At 37.1% G+C, this 21,861-nt stretch overlaps 3 protein-coding genes across 4 annotated transcripts in view; 1 reads left to right on the top strand and 2 right to left on the bottom strand.

Annotated features, from left to right (window-relative positions):
• Positions 1–21,861, top strand: part of LOC109172849 (putative late blight resistance protein homolog R1B-14) — a 361,300-nt gene that overhangs the window by 245,252 nt on the left and 94,187 nt on the right. The gene's annotated exons all lie outside the window — the stretch shown is intronic.
• On the bottom strand, positions 17,778–18,635 carry LOC109172833 (zinc finger BED domain-containing protein RICESLEEPER 1-like). The gene has a single exon (XM_019322057.1). The coding sequence runs from the start codon at positions 18,633–18,635 to the stop codon at positions 17,778–17,780; it is 858 nt and encodes a 285-aa protein (XP_019177602.1).
• On the bottom strand, positions 18,632–19,755 carry LOC109172834 (zinc finger BED domain-containing protein RICESLEEPER 2-like). Its single transcript, XM_019322059.1, has 3 exons — positions 19,382–19,755; positions 19,145–19,298; positions 18,632–19,012 (listed from the first exon to the last, which is right to left on the bottom strand). The coding sequence occupies exons 1-3, from the start codon at positions 19,753–19,755 to the stop codon at positions 18,632–18,634; spliced, it is 909 nt and encodes a 302-aa protein (XP_019177604.1).

Here is a 21,861-nt window from a genome sequence, read left to right on the forward strand (position 1 = left end):
CTCCTGTTGCATAATAACCGTAACCAAAAAATGGTTTGCATGTGCGTTGGCACTAGCACGCAGCGCTGTGCATCCATGATAGAACCCATGCACCGCTGTGTGTCCATGTTAGACAAGTTTTTAATTGTAATAGTATTGGTTCACTTTTATTGATTTAAAGCAGTTGTCTAGATTACATGTAATTACCACATGCCGTTGCTAATGTATTTGATTGCACTGCTGCACAACTTAATCCAATTAGATGATTGGATTTGGTCCTGCTGCATAATAGCCGTAACCAAAAAATGAATTGCAATGTTGCACAGCTTAATCCAATTAGATGATTGAATTTGCTCCTGCCGCACCATAATCGTAACAAAAAAAAATGGATTGCACTGTTGCACAAGTTACCCCATGGGCTTTATACACAGAAACCAGCGGGTAGAGAAACTCCCCACGTCATTGCTTCTGCTGCACTATGAATCTAAATTATTGCCGGGTCAGCCCTTGAGTTGGATGGTTGTTACTGAGGCGGTTGTTCTAATACTTGGAGCAGTCGTGTGGACCTTCCACGATCATACTCCCCAACGCGTGTGACAATAGAACAAACATCTTGCCTCTGTTGTAGCGTAAGTAAGGCCACGAGGCGTACGAGTTCCCTTGGCCTCCCTCCTGTCTTGATTTGGGAGAACGGGAGGCTTCCATGTGGAGGCACACCATGCACTGCTACAGAAAATAGCTTTAACTTCGACTAAATGACCCCATTTAACGTCGGCTAACGTACGACGTTGACTAAAGCGACGTTGTAAGAAAATAAACGACGTCGGTTATTTAACCGACGTCGTATGTATTTTAAAATTAAGAAATAATGATACGACGTAGGCTATAACCGACGTCGTATGTATTTTAAAATTAAGAAATAATGATACGACGTCGGCTAATAGCCTATTAGCCGACGTCGTATATATTTTAAAAATATATATATACATACGACGTCGGCTAATAGTCTATTAGCCGACGTCGTATGTGTTTTAAAAAAAATAATAATAATACATACGACGTCGGCTAATAGACTATTAGCCGACGTCGTATGTATTTAAAATATATATATATATATATATATATATATATATATATATATATATATATATATATATACATACGACGTCGGGTAATAGGCTATTAGCCGACGTCGTATGTGTTTTAAAAAAAAAATAATAATACATATGACGTCGGCTAATAGAGTATTAGCCGACGTCGTATGTATTAAAAAAATAATAATAATGATACGACGTCGGCTAGTAGCATATTAGCCGACGTCGTATCATTATTTTAAATAATATATAATTATACGACGTCGGCTAATAGGATATTAGCCGACGTCGTATGTGTATATATATTTTTTTATATTAAAAATGTTTGATGCTTTCTAGCCCAACCTGCTGTATCAATCAGAACCTGTGCAGCTAGTTACATTCAACATCAACATCAACTAATTCACGCTACGTACTAAACATGAAACTAATTAAGCTACTAAAAATAATATTAATATAAATAACACAATCTACATAAACTACTATAAACACAATCAACATCAACTAATTCAAGCAACAAAACTACTAATTAACATCAACCCAATAAACACAAAGTAGTTTTTTTAAACATAAAGTAGTATCAATTGAGCAACATTTTATTAACCCATTCATCAATAAGAAACTTCGACCACTTGTTTCTAACGTCATCAATCTCTTGTTTGTTGTAGGGCAATCTTCCTTGTCTTTTCAAAATCTACAAAGTTTAAAAAAAATAAAAATAATAAATAAGCAAATATTTTAAACAACATTTGAAGAAGAAATATGTATTATTAAATTACTTGCCTTATCCATTCATTTGCTTAGGTTGTTGGAAACAATTTCCCACATGAATTTCATCACATAATAACCACATTCGGTGCTTCCTTTTTGTATAGGACACTACATTTGAATTACAATAAAATTAGCTAAAAGTAATAAAAAACAATATGTTTGCATGTTTTACAAAGTGAAAGAAGTACTTACCAAACATGTAGTCCATTTCGGTGGACGAGATTGTTTCTTTCCACTCATCATGTTTGTTGCAGTCATACACCTATTCATATAAGACATAAAATATATGTAAATATTTGGCATCACTAGTTTAATAATAACTATTAATTCATTATATAAATATACATACGTTCCCATTATATGTTTAATGTCTTCACGCGGCCCATGACCAAGTGAATCAAACCAAAAAATTTCATTTAATCTAGGACAAATCACCATCAGCATCCAATGCTCACTACAAATAAGTAATTTATTAGTTATAAGTAAATAAGTAAATATAATATATAATAAAAATATATTATATATAAGCACTTTAATTTAAAACGTAATTAAAACTTACTTGAGAACGTATGGGGCTAAATATACATTTTTCTTCTCATACTGCATGGTGGCATTTATATATGATTTCCTTTCTTCTGTATTATTCATTTTTGGTTGAATCCAATATGGATCTAGGAAGCCATACGTGTCTTTTGATGCCAACTCAAAATTGATGTAGGAAGCCAGACGTGTCTTTTGATGCCAACTCAAAATTGATGTAAATACCCCTATTCACAAACACAACCAATATAATTATACATAGATTACCAATTATATAAATGTAAAACTATTTACATAGTCCAAACAAGTAGCATTTAATGGACGCAAACAAGTAGCATTTATCCATCACGTACAAGGCAATCTAGGTATAATAATAATAATAACAATTTGTCAATTCTAGATGCTTTCTTATACATCCTAACTAACCAAAGAACATGCCTAACTAACCAAATGTCAAACACAATGTGAATTGAATCTTGCTAAACACAATAGACAAATTGCGTACCCGAGACCGGCGAAGAACAGTGGAGGAGGAGCGCATCAATGACTGAACTTAGTCAAACCTGATTGACGCCTAACAAAAAATAAACCAATCAAATATCTTCGAAGTAGCAAAGCAGAAAAGTTTCATTTTTTTTTTTTTAAGTAAGCAAAGCAGAAAAGTTTAATTTAGAGTTTAAGTGAGAATATGTCAGACACACCAACATTCATACAAAGTATTTTGTGACTTTAAATATTTTTCAGAGTTGATTTAGGATCGAGCCAATACCTTATCACCCTATGACAATAGTTAGTAATATTAATCTCAACATTTATTTAAAAAAAAAAAAAAAAAAGAAGACTTGATAATTTAAATGTAATATTCTCCTAACAATTATATATATAATCTATGGTAAATTGCTACTAGTTGCATATTAAATTGGATGTAGCATCGTCTGACCTACACACTAGTAATAGGGCTGCTAACTTTATAGCCAATTTAATCTCGGTTTTCAACAAATGATTCTTTACCTAAATAAAGATGCAAATGTAAGAAATTTCCAAAATAAATTTAGAAATTTTATAATTAATGGTTGTCATAATTTTATAATTTCCAAAATAAATTTAGATTATATTTAATTAAACCATTGTCCTCATAATAAGCCCTACTAGAGTGCTATATATCTAGATTCTAACAACCTTGCACTGGATCAAACCCCCTAAAGTAAACTCAACTCCTTCTGCATTATAGTATTAGTGATTAGTGATGTGTATATTAATATTATAGCATAGGTAGCATTATTCCTAAAATTTCGAAATATACACAATAATATATAAAAAATATTTCATAAAATTCCACATATACACACACAACAATTCATAATTTACCCAATAACTTATAAAATCAAAAATATATACACAATTATTCCTAAAATTTCGAAATATACACAATAATAATTTATAAAATTCAAAATTCAAAAAATATAAAAGATTAATTAAATATAAATGTATATATATATATATATATATATATATATATATATATATATATATACCTGCCGTATATGCGTCAGATCGACGCCGTCCGGCGTCCGGCGACGAGGCAACGACCGGCGAGGTAGCGAACGGCGAGGCGGCGAGTGGCGGCCGTCGAGCGTCGAGCGTCGAGGCATCGAAGAGAGATCTGATCTGTCTACGGTGGCGGTGGTGGAGGGTTTTGGTGGTGGTGGTGGAGGGTTTTGGTGGCGGTGAGGCGTTGATCTGATCTGATCTGTGTCTTTGTCTTTGATTTTGTTAAAATGAAATGAGTATACGGCGTCGGCTATATACATAGCCGACGCCGTATACTATATTAATTATTATTATTATTTTTTTTAATTCAGATACGGCGCCGGCTATATACGTAGCCGACGCCGTATACTATATTAATTATTATTTTTTTTAATTCAGATACGGCGTCGGCTATATACGTAGCCGACGCCGTATACTATATATATTTTTTTAATTTTTTTTTAATTCGAGTATACGGCGTCGGCTATATACGTAGCCGACGCCGTATACTATATATATATATATATATATATATATATATATATATATATATATATATATATATATATATATATATATATATATATTTATATATATATATATATATATATATATATATTAATTCGAGTATACGGCGTCGACTTTATACTCGCCGACGCCGTATACCATATTTATTTATTATTTTTTTTTATGGGATATACGGCGTCGGCTTTATAAATAGCCGACGCCGTATACTATATTTATTTATTTATTTTATTTATATTATAGATACGGCGTCGGCTATACCAAAAAGCTGACGTCATATGTATTTTTTAAAAATTAAAAATTAAATTTAAATATTTGACGTCGGTTTTTCAAAAAATCAACGTTATAATGGCGACGTTAAATCATTTTTCTGTAGTGGTGGGTATGAAAATCCTCATCCGTGTCACTTTCCTCATCGCTTAACACCACCGGTTGTTGAGCATCACGACCTGGGGCAACACAGAGATATACCGCAATTAATTAGTGCAAATGAAGCTTAGAACAAGTCCTAAAATTCCAGGTCATTGTAAATGTAGCAACAATTGGAAATTAAGAAGCTATGTCGCATAATATGGTGCATTAAAACTAGCATATCTATTGATTTTGATATTTACTCCGTGCTTCTTTTATCATGCACTGTGAACCCTTACTGTGTTGTGTTGAAACCCTAGGTCCTTTTAGAAATAGGCCCATTAGGTTAATAGCATATTCCTATTTAAATAGTAGATGTTTGTACAGTTCGTTTGAGTTGAATACAATGAATCTTTCTACTATTCAACATGGTATCAGAGCCTAAACCCTAAATAATAATTCCCCTTTCTTTCCCGCCGCCGCCACCGGAGTTCACGGCTGCCGCTACTGTTTTTTTGCTTTCGGACATCTTCCTGGTGGTTCTTCTCCCAAACCAAGACCACAGGCCTCACCGGAGCTTCGTCACGAGCCAGAGTCCGAAGTCCGGTCGCCGTCTGCCGCCACGTGCCACCGCCGTCGCCGAGACCCGCCACTGTTTTCCGGCCAAATCTGCCTATACCGACCTCCGATCGTGACGACGTTACCACCGTTGGATTCGTCTCGAGAAAACGCTTCAGACTGTGTTTTCCATTTTCTCATCTCTACCGGTCAACTCGCCGGTTAAACGGTCAACTCGCCGGTCAACCATCCTTTGAGGCAGTTCTTCCCATTCCTTTTCAATAATATTATGGCTTCATCTCTCGCCGTTGGTACCTCTTCTTTGTTGTGTCTTTCTCAAGCTAGTAACACAAATACTTGGATTCTAGACACAGGTGCCTCAGACCATATTTCTGGTAACCTATCCCTTATGACTAATGTCACAAAGTCTAAGGCTTTGCCCATGGTTACCTTAGCTAATGGCAATCAAACACCAGCTGCCGGTGTTGGTCAGGCTCATCCTATGCCATCTTTCCCTTTAAAATCAGTTTTATATGTTCCTAATAGTCCTTTCAACCTTATCTCTGTGAGTAAAATCACCGTACCCTTAATTGTTCTGTAACCTTTTGTGAGGATTCGGTTGTTGTGCAGGACCGTAGTACGGGGAAAGGTGATTGGCACTGGGATTGAGTCACAAGGCCTCTATTACCTCCGTGGTGGTGATCTTGCTGCTTATGCTTCTACAGATTCTCACTTGCTTCTCCATAGTCGTTTGGGCCACCCTAGTCTCTCCAAACTTCGACGGATGGTTCCAGGTTTATCTATAGAGTCATTAGATTGTGAGTCGTGTCACCTTGAAAAGCAATCACGTAAGTCCTTTCCACAGAGAGTCAATAATCGAGCTGCGTCTCTTTTTGATTTAGTCCATCCTGATGTTTGGGGTCCATGTCGTGTCAATTCTGCTTTGGGGTTTCGTTACTTTGTCACTTTTACAGATGATTATTCTAGGTGTACTTGGTTGTTCCTTATGAAAGATCATTCTGAGTTATTCCATATTTTTCAAAATTTTTGTATTGAAATACAAACTCAATTTGGTAAACCCATTCGTGCTCTGCGTAGTGACAATGCTAAAGAATATCTCTCTAACCCCTTTCAATCCTATATGACTTCTCGGGGTATGTTACACCAACGGTCGTGTGTTTACACACCTCAGCAGAATGGAGTGGCTGAGCGTAAGAATCGACATTTAGTTGAAATTTCTCGCACTATGTTAGTTCATTTTCATGTTCCTCATCATTTTTGGGCTGATGCTATCCTTACTGCGTGTTACTTGATAAATCGCATGTCATCCTCAGTCCTAAACAATGAAACCCCATATTCCATTGTGTATCCTTCGGTTGATCTTTTCCTTCTTCCACCTCGGGTTTTTGGGTGTGTTTGTTTTGTTCATGACATGACTCCTGGGCGTTCGAAATTGGCCCCTAAAGCTGTCAAGTGTGTTTTCTTAGGTTATTCCCGGCTCCAAAAGGGTTATCGGTGTTATTCTCCAGAACTTAATCGTCGTTTTGTGTCTGCTGATGTCACCTTTATTGAGTCTACTTCTGTTTTCTAGCCCACACCAGGTAACGCAGTCTCTATTTCAGAGGTTCTCCCTCTTCCTTATCTTGGTTCACTTCCTCTTGTTCAAGATCATAATCCTCCAACTGCTCCTACTGCTCCTGACCGCCCCCTTCAAGTCTACCATCGCCGTCCTCGCCCTGTGTCTGTTGAGGCTCCTGTTGACTCACCCATGCCACCCGATCCTCCTCCGGCTGCGGTTCCACCACTGCAATTGCAATCTGATGCTGATCCCACTGAGGCACCCATTGCTATCCGGAAAGGTACACGTTCTACTCGTAACCCTCATCCTATATATACCTTTTTGAGTTATCATCGTGTATCTTCTCCTTACTTTGCTTTCCTTTCTCACCTTTCTTCTGTGTCTATACCTAAATCCACTCGTGAGGCCCTCTCGGATCCCGATTGGTGCCAAGCCATGTTCACTGAGATGGAGGCCCTGGAGTCTAGTGGCACATGGGAGTTGGTTCCCCTCCCTCCTGGTAAAACTGTTGTTGGTTGTAGGTGGATTTATACTGTGAAGGTGGGCCCTAATGGCAAGATTGATCGCCTTTAGGCACGACTAGTGGCAAAAGGCTACACTCAAATTTTTGGTCTGGATTACACTGATACTTTTTCTCCTGTAGCTAAAATTGCATCAGTTCGGTTACTTTTATCTTTGGCAGCAATCAATCATTGGGATTTACACCAATTGGATATCAAGAATGCTTTTCTACATGGCGATCTTCAAGAGGAGGTTTATATGGAGCAACCACCTGGGTTTGTTGCTCAAGGGGAGCCTGGTCTGGTATGTAAACTTCGTCGTTCCTTGTATGGTTTGAAGCAATCTCCACGGGCTTGGTTTGGAAGATTTAGCTCTGTGGTATGTGAGTTTGGTATGACTAGAAGTGAAGTTGATCATTCTATTTTCTATCGTCATTCTAATGGGAAATGCATATACCTTGTAGTATATGTGGATGACATTGTTATTACAGGGAGTGATCAAGATGACATATCTCAGTTGAAAGAGTATCTCTTCAGTCGATTTCAGACTAAGGATTTGGGTAAGCTGAAATACTTTCTTGGAATTGAAGTAGCCCAGTCTAGTAGTGGTATTGTCATTTCTCAAACAAAGTACGCACTGGATATTTTAGAAGAAACTGGCATGTTGGATTGTAGACCGGTGGATAATCTAATGGATCCGAATGTTAAACTCTTACCAGGACAGGGGGAGCCATTACTTGACCGAGAACGATATAGGAGACTAATTGGAAAATTGAATTATCTCACAATCACACGACCAGATATCTCTTTTTGCAGTTAGTGTGTTGAGTCAGTTTCTTGAGAATCCTTGTGATACTCATTGGGATGCTGCTGTTCGGGTTCTAAGATATGTCAAGAGAGCACCAGGACAAGGTTTACTATATGAAGATAGAGGACATGCTCAGGTTGTTGGGTATTCTGATGCAGATTGAGCTGGTTGTCCGTTTGACCGGCGCTCTACTTCAGGTTATTGTGTACTCATTGGTGGTAATCTCATATCTTGGAAAAGTAAGAAGCAAGATGTTGTTGCCAGGTCCAATGCTGAAGCTGAATACCGAGCCATGGCCCTTGCCACGTGTGAGCTTATGTGGCTGAAGCACTTACTACAAGAGTTGCAATGTGGCAAGGTTGCTCAAATGACAGTGATATGTGACAACCAAGCAGCTCTACATATTGCCTCAAATCCAGTTTATCATGAAAGAACCAAACATATTGAGGTTGATTGTCACTTCATTAGAGAGAAGATTGTGTCAGGGTGTATCAAAACAAGCTTTGTCAACTCTGCAGATCAATTAGCTGATATTTTGACAAAACCCCTTAGAGCTCCTAGGGTTGAGTATATTTGTAACAAGCTTGGAGCATATGATTTATACTCTCCAGCTTGAGGGGGAGTGTTGAAACCCTAGGTCCTTTTAGAAATAGGCCCATTAGGTTAATAGCATATTCCTATTTAAATAGTATATGTTTGTACAGTTCTTTTGAGTTGAATACAATGAATCTTTCTACTATTCAACATGTTGTATAGATGTGCATTAATACTATCTTATTCATTAACTAGCTAATTTTTCCACCAATGATTCAGCTTTCTTATTTCCAGCATAGTTATTAGCCAACCCCTTATATTTGGTGGTGCCAAACTAGTGCATGTGTTCCTAACCTATATGAATACAAACACGATTGCACCAGAACTGGGATGCATGCACATAACAATTGAAATTGCACCAAAATACCACTCGGACCTACAGTTCACAAATGATACCGCTTCTTAAATCCAGAATAGCAACTAGCTTCACAAACCAGCATTACTCAATAATAATATTTAGCTTATTTATTATATTCCTCCCATTTTTTAAATGTAACTTCCATTTACAAAATTGCATGCCTCCTGTGTTCTTCCAATGTGCATTAAAACTAGCATATTTATTAATTTTGATATTTACTCCATATTAGTAATTAGCTTCACAAACGAACATCATTCGAGAATATTAACAATTGTAGTATTTTATTGAAGGTGTGCACTAATAATTGTAGTAGTTTTTTATTGGCGGTGTGCGCTGCTGGCAGTTCTAGCTTTTTATTCTAGTGTTAGGTTTAGTTCTTAATCAACTCAAAATCCATTGTTCCCAATAGAGTGTTAAGGCCACTGTAAAATATTTTACTGCTATATAACACTTCTAATGGTTTCTAATATAAATTCCCCTTCATTTTAATGCTCTTCATATACCACAAGCTCGACCTTATCAACAACCACCAATCCCCCTACCATATATTACCCATTAAACCATTCCAACTAACCAATCACACCATCATATTCGCATCATTTATCAGAAACTATTGGTTTAACATCAAAATGCCTACAAATACCATCCCAGCAAATTTTGTTTGTTCCGGGAAATACCTGATAGAGCACTCACAGCGTGACTGTGTGAGTACATACATACCTATTCATTAGTTTTCAACATCACTTTCATTTGTAAAAGCTAATTTCGCCTAGAACAATGGCTGAAATTGAATTCTATTTTACGCATAGAATGCCCACACCCCAGCATTACTCCAGAATGCACACTAGTACAAAATTTGGAATAGACGCCCACTTTCCACGACACCTACACCATGAAGGTGTTGTAGAAAAGAAATTGTAAAGTTTTCCGCGTCACCAATTGATTAAAGGTGCCTCAGAAATAATATTATTAAAATAATAATGGGAAATCCGCGACACCAACTGATAAGAGGTGCCACGGATATTAAATTATAAAAATAATAATATGGGTATCCGCGGCACCCTCTAAAAAGGTGCCGCTGATATTATATTAATAAGAACATATCTGCCCCCTCCCCGAAGCTTCAACTTAGCTTTCACGCTCCCTCTCCCCCTCCCTCCCCATCCCTCCCCCTCTCCGCGCCATTTTTCCATTGCATCTCCGCTCGCTGCCCTCTCTCGCCCTCTCATTTCCGACGACGACAACCGACAGCCGATCTTCCTCTTGTCCTCTCATTTCTGAAGACGCCTGAGACCAGAACAGACCGTCATTTCCACTGCCGCTCTTCCTTCGCAGACGACGACAGCCGACAGCCACCGCCGAAGCCTCAACCACACTCGCCACCGCCACTGCTTTCAAATTTGTTACTGGTGCTTTACTGTTACGGATTTTCATAATTCAAAACCCTAATTTTTAGATTTATATTTTCCGAGGCTATTTGTTAACTATGGAAACGAACAAATGAAGTTCCGTTTTGAGTTACAGGCTGTTTTGTTCGGGAATATGGAGTGAGGGGAGTTCACAGAGTAGGAGACTGCCATCTACGATCGTCAGATTAGGGTTTGGGGTGTTGATGATCAAAGACGGTATGTTTCGTACTTACACGCTCACTTAGGTTGCCATTGGAACTCTTAAAAGGATTTATTTTAGACTACCATTAGGAGTTATATTTGCTTGAATAAGAAACTGCAGAGTATTAATAAAAAATAAATAAAATACTTTCCGAGGCACCCGCAGCAGAGCAGGTGCCTCGGAAAGTCTGTAAAAAAAAATTAAAAAATTCTTGGTTAGCTTTCCGCGACACCTTATACGGGTGCCTCAGAAAGCTAACCACTTTCAGAGGCTCAAGAATCCGAGGCACCTGTAAAGGTGACTCAGAAAGTACTATATAGGTGACTCAGAAAGCTTTTTTTGTACTAGTGGCAATTCCAAATTACTCCCCCTGCCTCTGTTTGATGCGAAATAAAATTGTAAACCCCCATGGAAAATGGCCCACACCCCAGCATTATTCCAGCATACAAAACCTACCATCTGTGATGCATCCCAAAATGAACGCACGCATAGCTATGAACGACATGCAAAGAGAGCATCAGAACCGGCACTCACCTCGCTGTGGCCACCGGCGCGCCGCCCTACTCCTTGCGGAGACCCTGGAAGCTACCCCGCAGCCTGGTTAAATGCACCACCCGCCGTGGAAGGCGGAGGACCGCGACCAGACCGGCGCTTGAAAGACCGAGATGCCGACTGCACCCTGTGAGAATCGGTCTCGTCCAGAGTCGGCGCGAATTGATGTCCTGACGCAACCTCCTCGATCGGCAACTGCCATTGGACCTAGCCATCACTGAACTCGCAGCCCGGAACACTGAGAATTGAGAAGACGGTGACGCACGATAGAGAGGGACGCGGCTTTGGGATAATAAGAAATAAAAAAAACCCACAGTGGATGGGTGCAAAATACAAAAATGCTCCTACAATCTCTACAACTCAAAAGATAGCATGTGCACAATGCACATGGTAATGCGTGCACCCACACTAGAATGCAATCACAGCCACTGATCAACAAAAATGAAAGGGTAATAGTAGTGCACAAGTTCACACAATACCCAAAGTTCACACCTGAACTTTTTTCATATATATATATATATATATATATATATATATATATATATATATATATATATATATATATATATCGGTCCACCATAAACCAGGCATATATAGAGGTACAGAACATGGGGTAGAAAATAGCAGTATTGTTACCCGGTACACTAGGCCCAAAAAATACGTACAAAGCCCGAGACACCGATCCAAAACGACGATCCAAATAATAAATAATAAATAAATAAATAATACAACTTATAACCTAATACTTTAATGGCTCGTTTGGTTCACGGAATAGGCCGGGAATGGCATAGCATTCCCAGTAATAGGCCTATTCCTTTGTTTGGTAACCATTTCTATTACCAGGAATAATATTCCTGGTAATAGCCTATTACCTCAAATAAGGTAATAGCTATTACTATGGCCCCCTGGTATTAGCCTATTACTGAACGCTAAGGAATAGATTTTAGAATCTATTTTCTTTTTTACCCTTTTCTTTAACCTAATTCTTTTTATCGTATATATAAATTTATCCTATTTCACCACCACCACCACCACCACCACCATCGCCACAACCGTCACCGCCCCCACCACCGTCGCCGTCCCCACCACTACCACCGCCACCCCCACCACTACCACCCAGCACCACCACCGCCACCAGAACCACCACCGCCACAACCGTCGCCGCCCCCACCACCACTGCCACAACCGTCACCGTCACCACCACCACCACCGTCGCCCCAACCACTGCCACCGCCACCACCATCACTACCACCCCAGCACCACCACCACCATCATCACCACCACCACCACCACCACATATTTTTATAAGGGTATTTATGTCTTTTAAAACATATTTCATTTCTATTCCTTAAATCAACCAAACACTGTAATATAATTCCTAAAGTCTATTCCTTCCGCGAACCAAACAAAATACAATTCCTATTCTATTCCTTACCTATTCCATTCCTTACAATAGAAATAATAATGTTACCATTAGGATTGAACCCTGGTATGCTGGCAGGAGAGAGAAGACTCAGACCATTCAACCAAAAAGGTGTCTGCGTTCTCAAGAGGTTTCCTAACCAGGCCATTCCCCTTCTTTTTATATTGTTACTCGCCTCACCCCCACCATCCACATGTACGCCATCCAAGACAGGATAGCCTTCGCCAACCACGTGTCTCACGTCTACCTGCACCAGCGATTCAGAGAAGAAATCCTGTAAAGTCCGATGATATCAACGTCAGAATTAGATCACTACAACACAAGTCAGCACAAGCGTCGGCGAAACCCAAGCTAGTGCAAGTGCGGCCAACAACAAGCCCGGGAAATTTGGAGAAGAGCCACTCAATAGCGAACACTCCCCTCCTTTGTCCCACGAACCGATTAGCCAATTTCGCCCAGCGATACAGCATATCTGGGATATCATCGCCGAGATATATGGCCGCCATGGAGTCGGCAAAAGCCTGCCTCCGATTACAAAGTGCACCCCAATACAGGCCCTCCACGCCAACCAAGGGATGCTTATCTTACTCCATCTCCAAGAATGGTGAAGGAGGGATGGAGAAGCAGTCGGACTACTAGAGCAATAATACAGAGAGCGTAAGAGGAGAAATGCGTTTCTCACTAAAAACTAATCCAGAAACAAGTCTCCCAAATGTGGATTAGGGTTGCCGGACACTGCAAGCATATCCGCATTCGGAAAATGCGTTTCTCATATTATACTTGAAATGCGATTCCCAAATGCGGATATTGCCTCATACCAAAATACGTAAGCCGCATTTGAAATTTGTGTTTGTTGTATTTTATATGTCAAACGCAATTCCCAAAAGCGTTTGGCGTTGACGGTTCCCGATAATAAAAAAAAAAATTCACTCGAGTTTGGGAAATGCATTTTTCACCCCACCGCATTTCCCAAACTCGGTTTTCCCTCTTTTTCCACAAATTTTAAGGGGTCGTTTGGTTCACGGAATGTCAGATTACCTTAGGGAATGTTAGATTGCTGGGAATGTTAGATTACTAGGAATGTTAGATTCCTGTGTTTGGTTAAAATTGGGGTATGTAATATAATCCTGTTTGGTTTAGGGTTATATTTTATACACACTATAATATCCTTAACATATTTTCATATATTTTAATATATTTAAAAATTAAAATAAATAAATAATATAACGGTATCATATATAATTACATGATTTTAAAATATTAACTAAAATCTTGAACTTGAGAAACAAAATTATTTTATTTGCTAACATAACATAATAAAAATAAAACAATATATAATTACAAAAATAATTATATAAATATATATATATATATATATATATATATATATATATATATATATATATATATATATATATATATATATATATATATAAAATAAACTAACATAATCAAGGTTATCTTACATTACCTAAGATTTTGAAGGGAATCACATTCCCTTCAAAATCCTATATGGAGGGAATGTGACATTCCTGGGGAATGTTAAATTCCCTAAGATAATATGAACCAAACACCGGAATGTGAGCTTTGGAATGTTACATTCCCTTGGTTATGTTATATAACCTGAACCAAACGACCCCTAAGGGTCTTATTTTTGTCCCATACAAAGGCAAATCTCCGTCAATTTCCCTACTGCGTGATATGTAAAGATTAAACAAACTATTAGATGAATGAACTGCCAAACTCCAAACAAGGCAGTAACAAATTAAACTGAGATCTCAGATCAAAAGTGGGCCACAACATTCATGCTTGTCACTTTAGATCAAAAGTGGCTGTTGGTGGAAAAATCTTTAAATCTGAGAAATTTTCTCTACATTAAAAGAAGTTGAACAAGTAGCAAAATCAAAAATCCATGTAACTGATATCAAACAAAATAAGCTAAGACTTCCAAGTAAATTAAACAATTAATACATATACGTTAATACATAAACTGACGCAAATTATGCTGTGCAACCGAATGCACCATGCGCATGGTGCATTCGATGCAAAACGACGTCGTTTTGGTTAAAAAACGCGCGTCCCAATTAAAGAAGAAATCAGGTTCGATTCCCGGCAATAGCATTTTTATATATCCATAAATTCATAACTATATATTCACAAATTCATAACTATATATCCACAGTGAATGAATGAAGTAAAAATCCACAATGAATGAACTAAACATCCACAGTGAATGAATGAAGTAAATATCTACAATGAATGAACTAAATATCCACAATGAATGAACTAAATATCCATAAATTCATAACTATATATCCACAAATTCATAACTATATATCCAGAAATTCATAACTATATATCCACAGTGAATGAATGAAGTAAATATCTACAATGAATGAACTAAATATCCACAATGAATGAACTAAATATCCATAAATTCATAACTATATATCCACAAATTCATAACTATATATCCAGAAATTCATAACTATATATCCACAATAATGCTATTGCCGAGAATCAAACCTGCATTTTTTTTTAAGTGAGACGCGCGTTTTTAGTCAAAATGATTGCATCGTATGCACCATGCGCATGGTGCATTCGGTTGCACAGCATAACTATTGATAACTGATTACTAGTCTCCAAAATCCAAAATATCAAATGTCCAAAATCCAAATCACAAGCACCGTGCAGAATAAAAAAACTACTTATGGATTTTGGATACTAAATACCCCAAAGTGAGAGGAGTTCATTGTGCGCAGTGAACAACGAAATATTTGACCATACTTAATATTTTAAATAATTAATTTTTTATTAATGTACATAAATAACTAAAAGAGTAAACTTGTTCAATAATTTGATTAATTTAAAATTGAATTATCTTGTGGGTAAAATTGTTACTTAATCAACCAAATTAATACTTTAATTGTTTCAATTAGTTGGTCAAATTAATCTATATTTTATTATGTATATTATTTTTATATTATATATTTGATACAACCAATTTGTATAAAAATTGTACTAAGAGAATGACTCTTCATGTATAAATAATAGGCTAATGTGGTTAGGGGTAATAATTCAATTAATTTGGATAATTTTGAATCAAACTAGCTAATTGAATTTTTATTTTGAGAAATTGTTACCTAATCAACCAAACTAAATTATACTTTAACTAATTCGATTAATTGATCCAATTAAGCAACTTTTTATTATAGATAATTTATTTTATATTACATATTTGATACAACTATATTGTAAAAATTGTACGTACTACATTGGATAGCTCTTAATGTACAAAATTGTACGTACTACATTGAAATATATTATTGGTACTAAACATATACATTTTTATTTCCAAAAAAAATTGATATGACAAATTAGTAAAATAAGTGACAGTGAAATTATCTGTCACATGAGAACGTTTAAAAATGAGTGATTATAAAATTTATTTTCACAATTACATTCATTTTAAGAGGCACTAATTAGTTGCATTTTAAGTGACAAGAATATTTAATACCTAGTTCACACCAAATTACATAACACCAACTTGAATAGGCCTGTGCAGCGGACGGGTTCGGACGGTTCGGGTTCGCGGAAGGCTAATTCGATCGGACTTCGGATACCTAATCTAGCACCTAACCATTTATTTTCCCACCTAATTCCGTCGGATATTGTTCCGAATTACCGTTCGGATATCCGACTCAACCGTCGGATATATCGGTTATTGATGATAAAAGTGTAAGTGCAAAAATAATAAATTTATTTAAGAAAAGGAACTGATTTTTAATAGTTAACCACTTAAAGTAGTCGTCTAAAATACAGAACTACTTAAGTAGTAAAAGTGTAAGACACTTCACAAGCTCACCGTTTCAACTTACAAATTACTCCGTAAAATTTACATTCATAACTCATAAGCATTTACTGATTACAGACTAACTGACTAAGCAATTAAGCATATAAAAATACAGAAACACTGAAGTTCAGACATTAAGCAGTAAGCAATTAAGCTTTAATCCAAGCCTCCAAAACTTGAAAGTCCAATGTCCAAGCCACCAAGCATCAGCAGTCAGCAACTCAGCATTCATCAAAAAGAATATCAGTAGACCATAATAATATGATAATAATCTAATAATATGATAATAACCTATTTGACTATTCCTCTTCCTGATAAGTAAAAACACAAAACTTTTATAAGCTTTAAAATATATAAACTTTAAAGTTTAAACAATTGAACATGAATGAGTTCTGAATGTAAATTTTAGAGTGCTCAGATTGCTATTTTTCCAGATCAACCAAGGATTGGGGGAAATTGCTCAATATGAGTATGACACAAAACACCACACAACATAGGCAACATGCCAAACCCAATTCTATATATTCAGAAAACATGGTGGAAGTATCATCATTGCACAAGGAGCCAAAGACAATTACGTAATTAACAATAAGTCAATAACAGAGATATGGAGACTTGAGAGAAGTGAAGGCATATACATTACCACTTTACCAGACACCATTCATCATTCAGGTGCCAAATGCTCAATGGCAGCAACATTTAAAATGTCACCAAGCCATTGAACACTTTCCAATTCCATTGCCCAGCCAAGGAATAAGGGCCTGAGGGACATTGATATATGATACACATACACTGTAACACTAATGCAGTCATACAGAGATATCATATAATAATCATTGATCAAATATCAAAATAAATACAGAAATGCTTTATGGAATAAAAGTTATAAGTATATAATCATACAGGTATTGTAGGCAATAATCCAACTCCAGTGGTGGATGTGCTGCACAACTTTGCAAAAAGAAAAAAAAAAACACAAGTATAAAGAAGTATTAATTTATAATAAATAGTTATAAATTCTAAGTTAAAATGTAAATTTTAGAGATTTACCTTTCTCAATCCTTTAAACATCTTCAATATTTTCTTCAACAGAGATTGGTTGATTGGCTAACCTCAACCAATTCTGTGCACACACAAGTGCCTCAACAATCTTAGGAGTTAGGGAACTCCAAAAAGGCATCTAGTACTCTCCCACTGGTACTAAATGCTAATTCAGATGCAACAGTAGAGATTGGAACAACAAGTACATCCCTTGCCATTTTAGATAACACAGGGAACCTATCAGAATTCAGCATCCACCATCTTAGAAGGTCAAAAGATTCCTCATCATCCACAATGACCTCAGACAAATACACCTCCAACTCAGTTTTTTTCATTGACAAATCACCAGTACCTAATTTTTGTTTCTTAATCTGGGATTTCAATAATGCTTGAGGTTTCCCAATAGAAACACAATCAGAAATTATAACTGAAGGGGCTGATTTGGCAGAATTTTCAGGAACAGACTGGACAAGAAAACATGTCACATAATCTTGAAATAACTCCTTAAGGCCAACAACAACCTTATCAAACATTGTTTTACCTTTGTCCTCACCATATAACTGGGTAAACTGAATGGGCATATATTCTATTTTGTCCCTGGGGTCTAAGATATTTGCATAGAATATGAGAAAGTTCATTTTTTCAGGCTCACCCCAATACTTATCAAACTTTGCCCTCATATTTGTACCCATTAGTTTAACACTGCCATCAGCTTCCACCATATTACTTAACAAGCAAGACAGATCAGAAATCTCAGAGAAAAAAGTATTAGAAGTCACATACAGTGAACCAGAAATTCTAACAATCATTTCATAAAAAGATTTTAGAATCTGTACCAAACCAGAAATGGTTTCCCAATCCATGAAGTTAGGTATATTATTCTCACCCAAATTAGATTTAAATCCACTGTCTGAGCTTACATACTCTTCAAAGACTTTCTCATACAACAAAACAGCACTGAGCATCATATAGGTGGAGTTCCCCTTGTAGGAACATCAAGACACAAAGACTTCTTGGCTTCCACCCCCATTACATCAGCTAGCTCCCTAAACCTTTGAAGCCTAGCAGGTGAGCTTCTCACATACCTAACAGAATCCCTCACTTTTTTAACAGCACTATCAGATTCTTTCAACCCATCCTGTACCACCAAGTTAATGATGTGAGCAATGCACCTCATGTGCAAGTACTTACTCCTAACAGCAGTACAACCCCATGACACAAACTTTTTCTTTAAGAATCCTAGGGCAGTATCATTTCTAGAGGCATTATCAACTGTGACACTGAAAACTGATTTTAGACCCCAGTCCATAAGACAACTTTCTAAAGCCTTTGCAATACTTTCACCCTAGTGGGAATAGATAGGAACAAATGAAATGATTTTCTTTTGGAGCTTCCACTCACTGTCAATGAAATGTGCAGTTATGCACGTGTAGTTTATTCTCTGGACTGAGGTCCATGTATCAGTTGTGATACTAACCCTCTGACTACTAGTCCTAAAGAACTTCTTCAAGTTGAGCCTCTCATCAGAAAAAATCTTAAAAATGTCCCTACTGATAGTCCATCTTGAAGGGATTTTAAACCTAGGACAACAAACAAACACAAACTTTCTAAACCCCTGTCCCTCAACTATCCTAAAAGGCAATTCATCCAGAATAATCATCTCAGCTAAGGCTCTCCTTATCAAGTCTTGGTCAAATACCCAAGTACCTAACACCCCTTCTGATCCTTCACTGCTTTCAGTTCCAACAGAAGAAGGTTCACGTTGGAAAGTAAGCAAGGACTGCCTTGTATCCTTAGAGTGAGGATTTTAAGGCAGTTTACCACATGAAGTCTGAGATAAGAAGTCCCATGTTTCTTGGATTCACTACAATACACCCTAACACAGTATAAACATTTTCCCTTGACAACAATGCCCTCAGAGCCTTTGATCTTTTCAAAGTGATCCCGTACAGGAGATCTGGTCTCAACCACTTTCCTTTTCTTAGGAACAAGTGGAGGCAAAGGCTGCTGAGACTGAGATGTATTTGTCTCTACAACTGTGGCTTCCACCTCAGGTTGACTTCCAGATAAACCACTAATACTTTCCATCTAAAAAAAGGAAAGTATCAGTGAATGGGAAATCACTCAGGGAAAATCATCAACAACTATGGACAGAGGTATCAAGCATGCACATTACACATATATTCATATAATTACTTCCAGTTAATTTCACATGTCATCATGTATGCAGAATTGCACAAAAACGATTTAAGGGTCACATATCCATAAACTTAATACAATTTACAATTTACAAAGAAATCCATATTTAGGCATTCAAGCTAAGTAGATGTATGCCACTTCATAATGCTCATCATCTATATGGATTTCACACACAGGGGCTAGGGCTTCCACCAGATTAGGGACAATTAACCCTTTAAGCCTTTAACTCCTTTAAGGGACAACACAGTTACACAGATTTACACTTATAAATTATAAATTTATAATGCTCATCAATCATCATTTATATGGAATATGGATTTCCAAGGGCAAAGGGACACATGGGCTAGAGCTTCCACCAACATATCACAAATTAGAGACAAGTGAGTGAAGTGACATGCAATCTGGAACTTCTCAACAGATCACATTACCACAGTCCACACAGATCAGTGAATCACAATCACATAAACCCTAATCAAACTATCAAAGTATCACAAATTAGAGACAAGTGACATGCAATCTGGAACTTCTCAACAGATTACATTATCACAGTCCACACAAATCTGTGAATCACAATCACATAAACCCTAATCAAACTATCAAAGTATCACAAATTAGAGACAAGTGACATGCAATCTGGAACTTCTCAACAGATCACATTATCACAGTCCACACAAATCACAACCTATAAGAGTATAAGAATATAATCTAAATATCTAACAATCTAAAAGGCTAGGGTTTAGAGAATAGAGATTACTTCGTTTCTCTAAATTAAACCCCCGAGAACAAATGGCTTCGATTCCTAGCCAGCGAACTGCAATCCACCTGAATATCGCTTCCACCGGAGACTCGCTTCGACTCAGACTCTTAGAGGTCAGGAAAGGAATGGGGCTTGAGGGCTTCCACCGGAGAATAATAGCTTCCACAGTCCACACAGTCACACTCTCAGAGATTGAGAGAAGCTGAGATTCTGAGAACTGAGAAGGGCTGAGAGAGAAGTCAGAGAACGAGAGACTTTGAGAGAACTAGGGTAGAGAGAAGAGAGAAGTCAGAGAGTTCTCTGGAAGAAGGGAAGAGCTACGCAAATGAGACTAGGGTTTGCGAGTTTTCCGCTCCTTCTTCTATATATACTCATCCTACACGACGTCGCATTACTTAGGTTATACGAAGCCCTAGTCTAAATCGGGTAGTCGGACGGGTTCGGGTGGAAAATAGACCCCCCTTCCCGAACTCATTAAATCGGCGTCGTTCAACGCCGCGGTTCGGATTTGGCTTCTCGGGTTCGGTTTTTGAACCATTCTCGTGTGTCGGGTTCGGGTCGGTCGGTTTGGTCGGGTTGGGCGGGTTATGCACAGGCCTAAACTTGAATGCAATTTTAGTGGCAAACATTGATTACAACATAACTTCACACAATATTCATCTATTTAATTAGAGTGGCAAAGTCATTGTAACAACTAATTACTCGTCACAATTATCATAAATTAGTGACAAAACTTGAAATCAACACAATTATTGTCCCAATTCAGTAATTTTTGTTACGGAATTATAGAGAGTCACAAATATTTGTAACAATTTCATCACAAAAAATAACAATATTAGTGACAATAATATTTTTCTCACAATTGTTTCTCATTTCTAATGGTATTAACCAATTGTATTTTTATTGACAAAAAAAGTTATCACAAATAGTATACACAAGTGTGACCAACAACTAGTTGTCACAAAAGATACAAATATTTGTGGCCTCGTTGTATTTTGTCACAATTACATTCATTCCCGCCGCCATAATTATAATGATGCCAAAATGCACAAACATTTAGTGATAACAAATAGTGACATCGTATGTTACGACCCTATTATTCTAGTAATAGTGACAACTTATTCGTAACAAATACTTGTCACAATTACCAAATTATCTGTGACAAAAAAAAGTTATCACAATTATCCCACACAATAGTGTCGAATTATTTTTTTGCTCACAAAAAGGGTATTATTTGT

Source organism: Ipomoea nil, unplaced genomic scaffold (assembly GCF_001879475.1).
Source record: "Ipomoea nil cultivar Tokyo-kokei standard unplaced genomic scaffold, Asagao_1.1 scaffold0436, whole genome shotgun sequence".
NCBI classification, from domain to species: Eukaryota; Viridiplantae; Streptophyta; class Magnoliopsida; order Solanales; family Convolvulaceae; genus Ipomoea; species Ipomoea nil.

Excerpts from the sequence above, each read along its gene's own strand:
- LOC109172833 (XM_019322057.1), bottom strand. The coding sequence starts at position 18,635 with ATGATGCTCAGTGCTGTTTTGTTGTATGAGAAAGTCTTTGAAGAGTAT.
- LOC109172834 (XM_019322059.1), bottom strand. The coding sequence starts at position 19,755 with ATGGAAAGTATTAGTGGTTTATCTGGAAGTCAACCTGAGGTGGAAGCC. Across the intron at positions 19,299-19,381 it reads GCAGTGAAGGATCAGAAGGG|GATAGTTGAGGGACAGGGGT; the intron begins GTGTTAGGTACT and ends ATTGCCTTTTAG. Across the intron at positions 19,013-19,144 it reads TTAGGACTAGTAGTCAGAGG|GGTGAAAGTATTGCAAAGGC; the intron begins GTTAGTATCACA and ends TATTCCCACTAG.